The 16,303-nt window shown below is 46.7% G+C and overlaps 1 protein-coding gene across 3 annotated transcripts in view; it reads left to right on the top strand.

The window, feature by feature from the left end:
* Positions 1-16,303, top strand: part of ACAD9 (acyl-CoA dehydrogenase family member 9) — a 63,128-nt gene that overhangs the window by 27,310 nt on the left and 19,515 nt on the right. For all 3 annotated transcript variants that reach the window (XR_014251040.1, XR_014251041.1, XM_082413973.1), the window contains exons 3-8: positions 3,363-3,464; positions 7,002-7,108; positions 7,826-7,926; positions 8,651-8,729; positions 9,667-9,841; positions 10,383-10,456. Coding sequence is in view for 1 of the 3 variants with exons in the window: in XM_082413973.1 (XP_082270099.1) it covers positions 3,363-3,464; positions 7,002-7,108; positions 7,826-7,926; positions 8,651-8,729; positions 9,667-9,841; positions 10,383-10,456 (638 nt within the window). In the remaining 2 variants the exon portion in view is untranslated. The remainder of the gene's footprint in view (positions 1-3,362; positions 3,465-7,001; positions 7,109-7,825; positions 7,927-8,650; positions 8,730-9,666; positions 9,842-10,382; positions 10,457-16,303) is intronic.

Genomic DNA, 16,303 nt, shown 5'->3' on the forward strand with positions numbered 1-16,303 from the left:
TTTATGATTCCATTTTATCTTTTTTGTTGGTTTATTAGTTATGCCTGTTTTGTTTTATAAGTGGTTGCTTTAGAATTTATAGTATGTAAACATATACTATGTCTAATGAAAATCTGCTTTCAGCTAATATTATACCACTTCATGTATGGTGTAAGAACCTTACATATCTGCTTTCCCAGCCCATGTTCTGTTTCATACATGTTATTTCTACATTCTTTATAAACCCTACAATACTTTATTTCCTTCCTTCCTTCCTTCCTTCCTTTCTTTCTTTCTTTCTTTCTGTCATAAAATGTACATGGAATAAAATTTACCATTTTATTTATTGACTTCCTCTTGGTACCATCATTCTTCTGTGGGAAGGACTTATTTTCACGTTTCTTGTGGTGCAGCTTTGCAGGGGTGAGTATCTACAGCATTTATGTATCTGGAAAGTCTGTTTCATCAGAAAAGAGTTCTGTGTTGACAACATTTTTCTTTTAGCAGTCTCTTCTGATTTAACATTGTTTCTGATGAGTCGTCTGCTACCATATTATCTTTGTTTTTTTTCATGTGTGTTTCTTCTTATCTGGCTGCTTTTAAGTAGTTTTAGAGAAATTGATACTAGTGTAGTTTTCTTCACATTTTTCGCAGGGTTCTTTGAACTTCTTGGATCTGTGTGTTCATAGTGTTTATCAGCTTTGGTAAATGTTGGTCATTATTTCTTTAAACATTGTTTTATCACCAACCATACCACATTCCCACACTCCTTCCTCCCCGCTCTCCTTTGGAGATTTTATATATATATAAAGCATACACATCTATAAAAAAGATATAGATATATAAAGATATAGATATATATATTTGCTTGAGGTTGTCCCACAACTCACTGATGCTCTGTTGTTGTTTTCTTGTCTGTTTTATTTTGTATAGCTTTTATTATTATGTCTCATGTTCACTAATCTTCTTTTCCCCGGTATTTGGTCTACTGTTAATCTGATCCAGTGTTTTTCATCTTAAACATTGTTTCATCTCTGGAAATTTGATTTGTGTCTTTTTATTTTTCCATGTCTCTCCTTAATATGCTCATATTTTGTTCTACATTTTTGAGCATTTGGAATTTGGTTATAATAACTTTTTAAAATAAATTTATTTATTTATTTATTTTTGGCTGTGTTGAGTCTTCGTTGCTGCGCGTGGGCTTCTCGTTGTGGTGGCTTCTCTTGCTGTGGAGCACAGGCTCTAGGCACGCGGGCTTCAGTAGTTGTGGCATGCAGTCTCAGTAGTTCTGGCGCACAGGCTTAGTTGCTCCGTGGCATGTGGGATCTTCCCAGACCAGGGCTCTAACCCGTGTCCCCTGCATTGGCAGGTGGATTCTCAACCACTGTGCCACCAGGGAAGCACCTTTAATAACTCATGTAATACCCTTGTCCACTGTCATCTTTGTTATTTCTAGGTCATGTTCAGTTGATTGATTTTTCTTCTTATTATCACTCATTTTCCTGCTTCTTCGTGTGCCTGGTAGTTTTCTATTGGATGCCAGTCATTGTGTATTTTACATTATTGGTGCTGGGTGTGGGGGTGTGTGTGTGTGTGTGTGTGTGTGTGTGTGTGTGTGTGTAGTATGGTCTTAAGCTTTGTTCCAGGGCACAGTTAAGTTACTTGGAATAGTTTGATCCATTCGAGACTTGCTTTTAAGTGTTGTTAGGAGGAGCAGAGAAGCCTGTAGGGCAGTGTTTTTCAACTTTTTTTTACTGCTCTCTCTTCCCCCACAGCCTTTTTAGACATCTTTTTACCCTAATCATATCCCTCTGTGAAATTTTAATGCCACAACTATATTATTATCTGTTTATGTATTATACGTGTTGCTGTGCTTTATACATAAAAAAAATTTTTTTTGCTCTCCTTCCTCCAGAACCGTTTTCACCCCCTTGGGGGTGATGTTGCCCTGTTGAGAATGCATGGTCTCGGGCTGATTCTTTGCTACTAGTAACACATGACTCTTCCTCCTTGTATCTAATACCCTGTATTCTAAGGCAGCGAGATAAATCCAGTCCCTGTATCTCCATCTTGCGGGAAGGAAGTCTTCCCAGATCCTGGCAGTTTCTTCAGAGTTGAACATACCCTACCATACAGCCCAGCAACTGCGCTCCAAAGTGAAATGAAAACATGTAGTTGCACCAAAACTTGAATATGAATGTTCACAGGATCTTTATTCCTAAGAGCCAAAAACTAGGAACCAACCAAATGTCCTTCAAGGGGTGAATAGATAAACAATTTTATACCCATACAGTAGGTATTGAACAATAAAAAGGAATGAAGTATTTATACCTGCAACAATATGGATGAATTTCAAAATCATTAGGCTAAATTAGGCCAGATCAAAAAAAATGCCTTGTGATTCCATGTATATAAAAACTCAAAAATGCAAACCAATCTATAGCCGAAAAGATTAGTGGTTGCCTGGAGATGGAGGTGGAGGGAAGGATTGATCACAGAGGGACATGAGGAAATTTCGGTGGAAAAGGAAATGCTTTTGTTGATTGTGGGAATGGTTTCATGGGTGAACAGATGTCAGAACTCAAAAAATTATTCTAAATATGTGCAGTTTATTGTGTGCCAATTATATATGTCAATAAAATTGTAAAAGTAAAAAATGAGGGGTTTGGACTCCATTTGGGGAAACTATATTTCTCATTAGTGACCCATATGTGTATAAAAATTTATAAGCGTGATTATGGTTGTTTTTATGATGTATAATAGTGATGGAGTTTAATTTGTTGGCAGTTGATGAAAACACTTTTACTTGATTCATATGAAATTGTGCAGTTGCAGAGCTAACGCAGTGATGGTTGAGTTTTGCTGTGATGATTGTGTGTGTTGGTGGTAAACAGACTGACCTGTTCTCAAGAACCTGTGGACTCTGGGGAAAGGGTGTGGTTCTGAACACTGGTGGAGCTGGGTCCAGAAGCTGCCTAGAGTCTGGCTACGTAGGCAAACGTTTTAGGGCAGTGCTGGCAGTTGTGTGTTTATTGTCTAATTTTCTAGAAGGTACAGGTGATAAAACAAAAGTTCAAGTTTAGTAATAAATGCCTGCAGAAAAGTTTAGATCTCATAAGTGTATAGTTTCTGCAGTTTTACGCAATGAATACACCCAGATCAAGAAACAGAACATTACCTGGTAGTGGTAATTTTCTGAAATGCAGTTCTTGCTGGGCGAATGAGGTAAAGTTGAACACATGCTGAATGACCATGGCTAGACAATTTCCAGTTCTGAAGTTTCTGACACTGGGATTGTATAACATACAACAATCGTTCTGTTTACTCCTGTTTGTGTAAACATAGGTTATATTTTGTTTAATCAAAATATTTCCTCTTGGCAGTGGACTCTCAAAAAATCGACCGGGAGGGAAAAATCCCAAATGAAACTTTAGAGAAACTGAAGAGCCTGGGGCTTTTTGGGATGCAAGTCCCAGAAGAATACGGTAAGTAAAGGAAACCACCACCCAACCTGTTTGGCTTTTTTTTTTTTTTTTTAAATCAATTTATTTATTTATTTATTTTTTCTTAAAGGAATTCCTTTATTTTTATTATTTATTTATTTATTTTTGGCTGTGTTGGGTCTTCGTTTCTGTGCAAGGGCTTTCTCTAGTTGCAGCAAGTGGGGGCCACTCTTCATCGCGGTGCGCGGGCCTCTCACTATCGCGGCCTCTCTTGTTGCAGAGCACAGGCTCCAGACGCGCAGGCTCAGTAGTTGTGGCTCACGGGCCTAGTTGCTCCGCGGCATGTGGGATCTTCCCAGACCAGGGCTCGAACCCGTGTCCCCTGCATTGGCAGGCAGATTCTCAACCACTGCACCACCAGGGAAGCCCACCAGTTTGGCTTTTAAGAAAACCCTCTGTATTTGTCCAAAAAAGGGTTCTGTTCCAGAAAGGTGGCCTTTGAAAATGCATAAAGTCCAAGGTCAGGCTGTAAAACCTCCCTTTGTGGGTTAAATCCAGGGTGGCTGGCTGGTGAGTGTGTGGCCTCAGAGGCTTTTCAGCAGGAAGAGCTATCCAGTTCTGTGCCTTCCTCCTCGGAGGTGGGGAGGGACCCTGCAGGATGTCTGTGCTCTCTGGGTCCCTTGGGTTGGGGAGGAGGTGTGGGTATCATCTCCTGCCAGCTCGGGCCGGTGCAGCGTGGTCTCCACTGTGGAGCCCTGTGGTGTCTCTGGCAGAGGAGCTGCCGCAGGCCCGCAAGTGCTTTTGTGTGTAGGGAAGGCCACGCGGTGCGCGCCCAGGGGCCAGGGCCCAGCGGCCAAAGGGGTGGGCGCACGGCTGTGGGGCGCGGGCCGCCTCGGGGCTGGGGCTCTGGCCTCGGGAGCCTTCGAGCAGGCCCGTTGTCCTCTGGGCCGTGCCCGTTGCTGTTGGAGGTTTACAGTGAGAGGCCCTGCCTTCCCCCCAGGATCCCCGCCCGGTGGCTGTGCCCTGTTAGACTGAGCCCGTCGTGCAGCTTGTGTGTCTCCTGCCTGATCTAGGGGTGGTCCTCTCAGTTCTGTGGGAGTAAGGGGACAGGCGCGGAGTGTGTGAGGGACGAGCAGGGACACAACATAACCCCTCGCGCACGCTGGCACGGACGCACGTCCCTGTATTTTCACTCTCGGGATCTTTGGACGAAGACGTGTGGCCTTCACCCCGCACCCCCTGCTCTCTGAGCCCTCCCGCCGAGCCCAGGCTGAGGTGGCTTCCGGCCTCATCAGCACAGGGTCAGGGGTTTGGACCCGAGAGCTGTAGGTGGTGTGTGACATCCGAGTACGTTCTCCCAGCCAGGCCGTGGGTTAGGCCTGCACGGCGGGGCCCGGACGCGGGAGCGGTCCTTGACGTTCTGCCTCCGCCGGGTTTATCTGCGGGGCTGAAGTGAGCCCTGCGCCCCCGCACACGCCACCCCACAGCCGGGGGGTGGGGGGCCCTCGCTGCCTGTGCGGAAAGTCCCGCTGGGACCTAGCCTGCAGCTGCTCCAGTCTGAGACAGAATGTGAAAATTTACAACAAACGAGTTTGATGCCTCATTTTCTTAATTTAGAGGCATATTTTAATCAGGTTAAATCTTTGTTTATATGTGTGTCTGTCGCAGTGTATTAAGCTGTTAAAGGATGTCTCCTCCTTGTCATCCTGTGAAATCCCTCTCACCGCATTTCCAAATGTAGGAAAGAAGTTAGAGTCTGTGCAGAAAACATGAGCTAATTGCTGCTCCCCCTGGTGGCGGGATGCAGCACAGGCCTCTCGGGGGGGAGCTACACCTGCAGCCTCTGGGGACAGGGGACTGAGCTCTCCCCAGCCCTCGAGGCCCGGCCCCGGGGAACTGTCTGCCGGAAGGTGGGGGCCACGTCGAATGTTAGAATAGAGACCAGGTGGGGCTGAGCCACAGAGCGGTGGTTGGTGTCATGAGCCGAGAAAAATAAGTGCTTGGAGAAAACACATAGCAGAGGAAAGCAGGCAGACACAGCCAGGCTGGTGATAGTATCTGTTTCCCCTTCAGAATCGTTAAGAAACTACTTCTTGACTGATGAGAAGCAGCAGTTAAGTTTTCCACCAGACAGTTTTCCTGTGAAATTGGAATATGTCTTTTTGCATCTCTCTGTGTTTTATGCCAGCACGTGTGTGTGTGTGTCTGTATGTGATTGCACAAATCCATCCCTTATTCCTGTTTTATGTCCCCTTCTTGGGTGTGAAAATGCTCTTTTCTTTCATGAGATAACAGTGGTCACATGTGGGACTATTTCATTGTCTTTCCTTTTTTAAAATCCTTCCTGGGGAAATTAAGGCGACAGCAACCTTATGTTCATGCCCAAAACATTTTCGGGAATTGTTCCCAGGCCTGGAGTGTTCTGAAGGCTGGTTGGAAACCGCCATCCTGGAAAAGAGGCCTTCCACCGGCAGCCTGGTTTCCGCCCCCAGTTCCCTGGGTCCCCCCAGGTCTTTCCTGCCCCTCAGCCCCTTGCCCGTCAAGCAGTCTCCACCCACCTGTCATCTGTCCCCATTGATTGTCCTCCCGCCATGATTTTTCTGATACTTTCATGGGGAAAAAAATGACAGTTTTTTTTTTTTAACAAGCAACACTGACTTCAGTATGTGAAACAAGTAGGAGCACAAGCGTTTTGACTGAAAGCGGCATGGTGATGGGTGCCGCAGGGCCCTGGCCTTCCCTGGGTCCCCGCTGAGCGCAGGGGATGCTGCGCACCCCTGCAGGGACTCGGCCCTCCCCCGTGTGGAAGGCGCCCCCTGCAGTTGGGCCGCGCCTGACCTTAGGCCCCGGGTAGTCACTTGTCAGGTGCACACAAGGCCACCCCACCACCGCCGGAAGTTGAAGATAAAATGCGGAATACCCCAGTTCAGCGGAGTCTGCGTTTTTAGTGTTTTCTCTTTTTGCTCCTAGAACACTGACTCCTTCCGAGGGTGACTTACCCCCCACCCCACCCCGGGTGGGCATTTGGCAACATCTAGAGACATTTATGTTGTCAGAACTGTGGAGGAGGGGGAACTACTGGCATCTAGTGGGCAGAGGTCAAGAATGCCACCCCACGTCCTACAGCACACGGGGCGCCCCTGCGGCAGAAGGACCCAGCCCCGGATGCCAGAATCCCAGGCGGAGAGACCTTTCCTGGAGGCTGCGAGATACTGGGGGTGGGATGCAGAATGGGGTTCACGTCTGTGAAGCCCAAGATCTGTGATAGGAGGTATTCACAGCATTTCAAGTAGCTTTATGTATGTTTAGGTGTTTATATATTTTTGTATTAAATATTACATTTTTATATTAAAATATACACCTGTATATGCTTATATGCCTAGAAGAATTCTGAAAGGATGTACACAAAAATGCTCTTTCTGAGTGATAAGTTTATGGGTAATTTCTGTTTCCTTTGTACCGTTCTGTGTTGTGATTTTTAAAAAATGGTGAGCTGGTTTTACTTTATAAAGCCACTTGCCTTTTCTGGGAGAAATTTGGGGCTGGAGTGTAAGTGAAGCTGGCCTGTTTCTGCCCTAGGTGGCCTGGGCCTCTCCAACACCATGTACGCGCGGCTGGGGGAGATCATCAGCCTGGATAGCTCCATCGCCGTGACGCTGGCAGCACACCAGGCCATCGGCCTCAAGGTCAGGGGTCTGGGTTTCCGCGGCGGCGAGGGGGCAGCCGGCTCAGCGTCTCGGAGGAAGGCCCGCTGTCCTGCAGCCTCGCTGTACCGTGCTCAGTGCCCTTCGGTGGCCCTGTCCTTCCTTTTGAAACCTCCTCCTGCCCCATCGCCTCTGACCCATCCTTCCAGGCCCAGGTCAGATGCCACTGCCTCCACGGAGCCTGCCTTCACCACAGGCTGGAGGTGACCCCACCTCTTGATTGGCTCCCTCGGGGCCTGAGTGTGTTCCCCCTGCTGTTGGCACCGGTCCTCCTACTCCACTGGGCTTGGCGTCTTTCAGGGCAGGGCCAGGGGCCCACAGCCCATTCCTTGGGCGGTTCTTGCTCAGCATAGAAACCGAGGGGGCCGAGTGCACAGCAGGCTTGGCGCCCGGGCGTGGCGCTGCCCAAGCACCAGCTGTGGCTCCAGCCACCCGGCCCCGGCCACCCTGCCGGGAAGTGGAGGAGCTGCCGGAAAGACTGAGGCCCTCCCTGGAGCTGTGCCCGGCCACCCTGGACTGTGCGCCTGGGGGTCTCCCTGGCAGCCCAGCTCCCCAGACCCCCCAACAGCTCCCCATTTTTTACTGCGGCTGCCAGCTCTTGCGTGAAGGAAGCATGTTCCAGAAGGGGCCGCGTTCTGCAAGCACGCTTCACACACTTCTCTCTTGCCGCCGCTGAAAGCAGCCCATGTGTGTTGCCAGGGCATCATCTTGGCCGGCAGCGAGGAACAGAAGGCCAGGTACCTGCCCAGGCTGGCGTCCGGGGAGCACGTGGCCGCCTTCTGCCTGACGGAGCCCGCCAGGTCAGCCCTGCGCGCCACTCACGGCTTCAGGGTCCAGGGGCTCTTACTGAAGCTGGGCGGCTGCTTCTGCCCTCCCTGAAGACTTCCCGGGAGTCCAGTCCACAGCTTTTCTCACCCATTCACTTCATGCTCTCTTATCTTTACCTTCCTTCTCTTTCCTGGTGACCTTTACAAGTGAGATAACATGGCTGACAGCACCTGTCATTTTTTTTGTGCTTTGCAACCTCCTTATATACAGTAATGCATTCAGGCTTCACAGCGACTTTTAGAGTATGAAGGGCGGGTGGTATTGTCCCCGCTTTACAGACTGTGAACTGAGGTTCAGTGAGATGGGGTGATGAGCCCCGAGTCTCACAGCTGCCGTGATGGCAAGTCCGTTATCCAGCCCCTTTCCGTCCTGCTTCCCCCACCTGGGGACCTGGGTCCCCTGCACTCACCTTGCGGGAGCTTAGAGCCTGTGTGAGCCGGCATTTCCGTGTTTAGACCTCCAAACGTTGTCACTGCCGCCTTTTCACCCGATGTGACAGCAGGGTTGGCCAAATCCACCTCGCCACCTGTGTTCATAGATGAAGTTTTACTGGAACATGCTCGTCTGTCTACAGATTGTCTGTGGCCGCAAAGCTGAATATATCTATTAGCTGGCCCTTTGTTTTCCTTGGGGCCTGAAAACCGCTCTTCTCTGTCTCCAGTGTTACCCCTCAACCGCATGTTTCTGTCCCCGCAGTGGGAGCGATGCCGCCTCCATCCGGACCAGGGCCACGTTAAGTGAAGATAAGAAACACTACGTCCTCAACGGCTCCAAGGTACAGCTGCATGGCCTCCATGGCCGTCCTGACCTTCACCACCACGCACTGACCACTTCCCATGCTTCAGGGCTCATAAAGGGCAGGCACATCACCCCTTAACCGTCATCCTCGGGTGATGCGCCTCCTTTTTTGGAAGAAGAAACGGTGGCTCAGAGAGGTTATGTGACCCGCTTAGTGGCAGGATGGGAACCAAGGTGTCCTGGCTCCTGAGCCTGCAGGCCTCTGTAGTGCTGCCCACCTCCCTGAGCTGCTCTCGTGTGGCCATTCTTTTAACTTTTTATTACACGGAATTTGAAACACAAAAGTTTAGTGTCGTGAACGTCCACCCCCGTCTCCCGGTTTCAGTGCTGCTTCCTCCGTCACACTGCAGTTCTGGATGGCAGCCGTGACAAGCTCAGTGCATCTCTGCAGGACGGGCCTGAGAAAGTCACGGCGTACACTTAAACCCTGATCATTTCTTACTATCTGCTTAACGTTCAGACTTCCCTGATTGTCTCATACTTCTTTTTTACAAACAAGTTGCTTGAATTAAGATCCAAATAAGTTCTATATGGAGCAGTTTGTTGAGAAGTCTGTTCCCCCTCTCCCTACCCGTCCCCTCCCTCCCCTCCTCCCTTCCTCCCCTCCTTCCCCTCCCTTCCCTCTCTTCCTCCTTCCCCCTCCCCTCCCCTCCCCCCTCCCCCCGCCCCCTCCCCCTTTCCCTCACTCCTTTCTGCCTCCCTCCCACCCCCAGCTGTTCCATGCTGAGTCGGAGCTGCTTGACACACACACAGACACACATGCAGGGCCACCTGTGTCTCCTGGGGAAATCCGTGCTCTGGGGATGCTGGGTTGAGCCCGTCCTGGCCTGAGCTGTGATGGGCAGCTGGTGCTGAGGGTGGCCAGTTTGTAGTAGTTTGGTTTTCTCTGGAGCCCTTTTGCTTTCTTTCCTCAGGTCTGGATCACCAATGGAGGACTGGCCAGTGTTTTTACTGTGTTTGCAAAGACAGAGGTTGTTGATTCTAATGGCTCAGTGAAGGACAAGGTCACAGCGTTCATAGTAGAGAGAGACTTTGGTGGAGTCACCAGCGGGAAACCTGAGGATAAGTTAGGCATCCGAGGCTCCAACAGTGAGTGGCACGTGCATGCATGTGTGTGTATGAGAGAGAGAGACAAGGTGAGATTTTATCTTGTTAAAAAGGTATCAAACATCAGGATAACATGAGACCTAAGTAGTTTTGTTTCCACCCGAGCATTTGGCAAAATCTCTCTGCACATCAGGCAGTGATGACTTCAAGGTGAGGTTGTCGCCACCTCGTGGCGCTCAGCCTTGGAGGGACGTGGTGCTGGGGGGTCCTGGGTCAGTGTTGCAGTACAGCAGACCCCCATCTTTCCAGCCTGGGACTCCTCCTTCCTCCCTTCTCCCTCCTCCCCACCCAGGCCTGGTTGGCACTCAGTTCACTCGAGGCTGGTGTCCTGTAAGTGGCCCTCGGCCCACCTGGAGCTGCCCTGCCGTCCTCACGAGGCTCAGCCTCTTGGGTCCCTTAGCTCGGACTGTGGAGGGTCTGAATGAATGAGCGAGTGAGTGAATGAACCACGTCCCCTGAGTGGGGGTCGGGGATAGAGCGCTTCGTCCCCCTCAGCTGAGGTCCTGGATGTCGTGTGTTCCAGCCTGCGAGGTCCACTTTGAGAACACCAGGGTGCCCGTGGGAAACGTCCTCGGAGAAGTTGGAGGCGGCTTTAAGGTGTGTTGCCCTGCGTGTGCTGACCTTTGTTGCAGTCTCGTGTGCGTTGGCCCAGCTTCCCGTCACCTCCCTGCTGGCAGTGCACTGGGCTGGGCTGGGCTGGCCGGGCGGCCATGCAAGGCTCTCTGCAGGGAGGTCAGCAGAGCGGAGAGAAGTCAGCCCTGGGAGGCAGGGGTGCAGCAGCGCTCGGTCTCACACTCCCTCACGTAGGGGTAAGAGCCCTCCCCCAGCCAGTGGAGAGAGCAGCCCAGTGGCCCTGCAAAGCTCAGGATGTACAGCCCTGGGTCCCGAGTGCTTACCCTGATTTTTTTTTTCTTAGAGTAAGAGTATTTTTTTTAATAACAGGTAATTCACATGACAAAATTTACCATTTTCAAATGAATGCTTTGTTGGTTTTAGTATATTCACTGTGCTTGTGCAACCATCTCCATGGTCTAATTCTAGAACGTTGCCATCACCCCAGCAAGACAGGCCATACTTTCTCATTTCCCCTCTCCCAGCCCTCGGCCGTCGCTGTTTTACTTTCTGCTTCTGTGGATCTGCCTGTTTTGTTTGTTTGTTTATAAATTTATTTTATTTTTGTTTTTGGCTGCATTGGGTCTTGTTGCTGTGTGCAGGTTTTCTCTCGTTGCAGCGAGCGGGGGCTACTCTTCGTTGTGGTGCACGGGCTTCTCATTGCGGTGGCTTCTCTTGTTGTGGAGCACAGGCTCTAGGCGTGCGGGCTTCAGTAGTTGTGGCACGTGGGTTCAGTAGTTGTGGCTTGCGGGCTGTAGAGCACAGGCTCAGTAGTTGTGGCACACGGGCTTCGTTGCTTCACTGTATGTGGGATCTTCCCAGACCAGGGCTTGAACTCGTGTCCCCTGCATTGGCAGGCGGATTCGTAACCACTGCGCCACCAGGGAAGCCCCATCTGCCTATTTTGAATGTTTCATTTATATGGAATCCATGTGTGGTCCTACTTCTATGGCTTCTTTCACGCTGCATAATGTTTTCAAGGTTTATCCAAGTCTAGCAGGTGTCACTCCTTCTTATAGCTGAGTAACGTTCCATCGTGTGCAGGGACCACGTTTTGTCTATCTGTCATCAGCTGATGGACATTTGGGTTGTTTCAATTTTTGGCCATTTGAATAATGCTGCTGTGAACACTCATGTGCACATTTTTGTGTGAATGCTGTTTTCCATTCCTTTGGGTGCACACCTGGAAGAAATGGAGGGTCAAATGGTGACTGTATGTTTAGCTTTTTGAGGAACTGCCAAACTCTTCTGCACAACAGCTGTGCTGTTTCACATCCCCACCAGCACTGCGTTAGGGTTCCAGTTGCTCCACATCCTTGTCAGTATGTGTGCATCGTCCATTTTTAAAGTTACAGCCATCCTCGTGGGTGTGAAGTGTATCTCGTTGTGGTTTGATTTGCATCTCCCTGATGATTAGTCGTGTTGAGCATCTTTTTGTGCGCTTATTGGCTATTTATCTCCTTTGTTTTTTTGGTTTTTTATTTTATTTTGTTGGGTTGGCCAAAAAGTTCGTTCGGCGTTTTCCGTAAGATGGCTCTAGTAGCATTTAGTTGTCTTTAATTTCATTGGAAACAATTTTGCTAGATTGTATTTTGACAGCTGTCATATCAGCATGCATTTTTAAAAAAACTTATCAAAACTGGTGAATTTTTGCGTAGCCATTTTAATATTGAAGTTGGAAGGAAAAAAAGCAACATTTTGGGCATATTATGCTTCATTATTTCAGGAAAGGTAAAAACGCAACTGAAACGCAAAAAAAAATTTGTGCAGTGTATGGAGAAGGTGCTGTGACTGATCGAACGTTGTCAAAAGTGGTCTGCGAAGTTTGTGCTGGAGGTTTCTTGCTGGGCGCTGCTCCATGGTCAGGTAGACCAGTTGAAGTTGATGGTGATCAAATCGAGACAGTAATTGAGAACAATCGACGTTATACCACGCAGGAGATAGCCGACCTACTCAAAATACCCAAATCAAATGTTGAAAATCATTTGCACCAGCTTGGTTATCTTAATCACTTTGATGTTTGGGGTCCACGTAAGTTAAGTGAAAAAAACCTTCTTGGCCATATTTCCACATGTGATTCGCTACTGGAACGTAATGAAAACATTCCATTTTCAAAACAAATTGTGACCGGCAATGAAAAGTGGATACTGTACAATAATGTGGAACGGAAGAGATTGTGGGGCAAGCAAAATGGACCACCACCAACCACACCAAAGGCTGGTCTTCATCCCAAGAAGGTGATGTTGTATGTATGGTGGGATTGGAAGGGAGTACTCTATTATGAGCTCCTTCCGGAAAACCAAATGATTAAATCCAACAAGTACTGTTCCCAGTTAGACCAACTGAAAGCAGCACTCGAAGAAAAGCATCTGGAATTAGTCAATAGAAAACGCATACTCTTCCATCAGAATAACGCAAGACCGCATGTTTCTTTGATGACCAGGCAAAAACTGTTACAGCTTGGCTGGGAAGTTCTGATTCATCCGCCATATTCACCAGGCATTGCACCTTCGGATTTCCATTTATTTTGGTCTTTACAAAATTCTCTTACTGGGAAAAATTTCAATTCCCTGGAAGACTGTAAAAGGTACCTGGAACAGTTCTTTGCTCAAAAAGATAAAAAGTTTTGCGAAGATGGAATTATGAAGTTGCCTGAAAAATGGCGGAAGGTCGTGGAACAAAATGGTGAATATGTTGTTCAATAAAGTTCTTGCTGAAAATGAAAAATGTGTCTTTTATTTTTACTTAAAAACTGAAGTCAGTTTTTGGCCAACCCAATATTTTATTGAAGTATAGTTAATTTACAATGTTGTGCCATTGTCTGCTGTACAGCAAAGTAACTGTTAATACACATACAGACATTCTTTTAATACTCTTTTTCATTATGGTTTGTCACAGGATACTGAATATAGTTCCCTGTGCTATACAGTAAGACCTTGTTATTTATCCATTCTATATATAATAGTTTACATCTGCTAGTCCCACACTCCCAATCCTTTTCTCCCCCTCCCCTCTCCCCCTTAGCAACCACAAGTCTGTTTTCTATGTCTGTGAGTCTGTTTCCGTTTTATAGATACGTTCATTTGTGCCGTGTTTTAGATTACACATATAAGTGATATCAGATGGTATTTGTCTTCCTCTTTCTGACTTACTTCAGATAATAAGTCTTTCTGACTTTATGATAATCTCTAGTTGCACCCATGTCACTGCAAATGGCATTATTTCATTCTTTTTTATGGCTGAGTAATATTCCATTGTATATATGTACCACATCTTCTTTATCCATTCATCTGTCAGTGGACGTTAAGGTTGTTTCCATGGGCTGTTTATCTCCTTTGAAGAAATATTTTTCCAATCCTTTGCCCGTCTTTAAATTGGGCTATTTGTCTTTATATTGCTGCTCTGCCCTAATTACTGGGTGGCCTGGGTAAGTGTCTTCACAGCGGGGAGCTGCCCCCACCTTGGCTGTGAACAGGGATCAAAGCAGAACCTCCCTGGCCACCTGGGCGTTACAGGAATCACCCAAGGGCCGTCAGCCAGGGCTCCAGCCACTGCTGCCCGGGAAGTGTGGAGCAGAGGGTAGGGGAGGTGGAGGGCACAAGAGGGGCATCCGTGTGCAGATGTCACACAGATGAGGGAACACGTGGGTCCCCCAAAGCCCATCCCAGGGGAGTTGCCATTCACTGTTCACACTTTTTTGTTTACCTATTTTATTTTTTTATTATTTTATTTTTTTGAATTTTATTTTATTTTTTTACACACCAGGTTCTTATTAGTTATCCATTTTAGTAGTATATATTAGTATATATGTCAATCCCAATCTCCCAATTCATCACACCACCACCTCCCACCCCCTGGCGCTTTCCCCCCTTGGTGTCCATACGTTTGTTCTCTACATCTGTGTCTCAATTTCTGTCCTGCAAACTGGTTCATCTGTACCATTTTTCTAGGTTCCATATACATGCGTTAATACATGATATTTCTTTTTCTCTTTCTGACTTACTTCACCCTGTATGACAACCTCTAGATCCGTCCACATCTCTACAAATGACCCAGTTTCATTCTTTTTATAGCTGAGTAATATTCCATTGTATATATGTACCACAACTTCTTTATCCATTCGTCTGTCGATGGGCATTTAGGTTGCTTCCATGTCCTGGCTATTGTAAATAGTGCTGCAGTGAACACTGAGGTGCATGTGTCTTTTTGAATTATGGTTTTCTCTGGGTATATGCCCAAAAGTGGGATTGCTGGGTCATATGGTAATTCTATTTTTAGTTTTTTAAGCAACCTCCATACTGTCCTCCATAGTGGCTGTATCAATTTACATTCCCACCAACAGTGCAAGAGGGTTCCCTTTTCTCCACACCCTCGCCAGCATTTGTTGTTTGTAGATTTTCTGATGATGCCCATTCTGACTGGTGTGAAGTGATAACCTTATTGTAGTTTTGATTTGCATTTCTCTAATAATTAGTGATATTGAGCAGCTTTTCATGTGCTTCTTGGCCATCTGTATGTCTTCTTTGGAGAAATGTCTATTTAGGTCTTCTGCCCACTTTTGGATTGGGTTGTTTGTTTTTTTAATATTGAGTTGCATGGGCTGTTTATATATTTTGGAGATTAATCCTTTGTCCATTGATTCGTTTGCAAATATTTTCTCCCATTCTGAGGGTTGTCTTTTCATCTTGTTTGTAGTTTCCTTTGCTTTGCAAAAGCTTTGAATTTTCATTAGGTCCCATTTGTTTATTTTTGTTTTTATTTTCATTACTCTAGGAGGAGGATCAAAAAAGATCTTGCTGAGATTTATGGCAAAGAGTGTTCTTCCTACGTTTTCCTCTTAGAGTTTTATAGTGTCCGGTCTTACATTTAGGTCTCTAATCCATTTTGAGTTTATTTTTGTGTATGGTGTTAGGGAGTGTTCTAATTTCATTCTTTTACATGTAGCTGTCCAGTTTTCCCAGCACCACTTATTGAAGAGACTGTCTTTTCTCCATTGTATATCCTTGCCTCCTTAGTCGTAGATTAGTTGACCATAGGTGTGTGGGTTTATCTCTGGGCTTTCTATCCTGTTCCGTTGATCTATATTTCTGTTTTTGTGCCAGTACCATACTGTCTTGATTACTGTAGCTTTGTAGTATAGTCTGAAGTCAGGGAGTGTGATTCCTCCAGCTCTGTTTTTTTCCCTCAAGACTGCTTTGGCTACTCGGGGTCTTTTGTCTCTCCATACAAATTTTAAGATTTTTTTTTGTCCTAGTTCTGTAAAAAAATGCCATTGGTAATTTGATAGGGATTGCATTGAATCTGTAGATTGCTTTGGTTAGTATAGTCATTTTCACAATATTGATTCTTCCAATCCAAGAACATGGTGTATCTCTCCATCTGTTGGTATCATCTTTAATTTCTTTCATCAGTGTCTTATAGTTTTCTGCATACAGGTCTTTTGTCTCCCTAGGTAGGTTTATTCCTAGGTATTTTATTCTTTTTGTTGCAGTGGTAAATGGGAGTGTTTCCTTAATTTCTCTTTCAGATTTTTCATCATTAGTGTACAGAAATGCAAGAGATTTCTGTGCATTAATTTTGTATCCTGCAACTTTACCAAATTCATTGATTAGCTCTAGCAGTTTTCTGGTGGCATCTTTAGGATTCTCTATGTATAGTATCATGTCATCTGCAAACAGTGACAGTTTTACTTCTTCTTTTCCAATTTGTATTCCTTTTATTTCTTTTTCTTCTCTGATTGCCATGGCTAGGACTTCCAAAACTATGTTGAATAATAGTGGTGAGAGTGGACTTCCTTGTCTTGTTCCTGATCTTAGAGGGAATGCTTTCAGT

This window comes from Balaenoptera physalus (assembly GCF_965194825.1).
Source record: "Balaenoptera physalus genome assembly, chromosome: 11".
Taxonomy (NCBI): domain Eukaryota; kingdom Metazoa; phylum Chordata; class Mammalia; order Artiodactyla; family Balaenopteridae; genus Balaenoptera; species Balaenoptera physalus.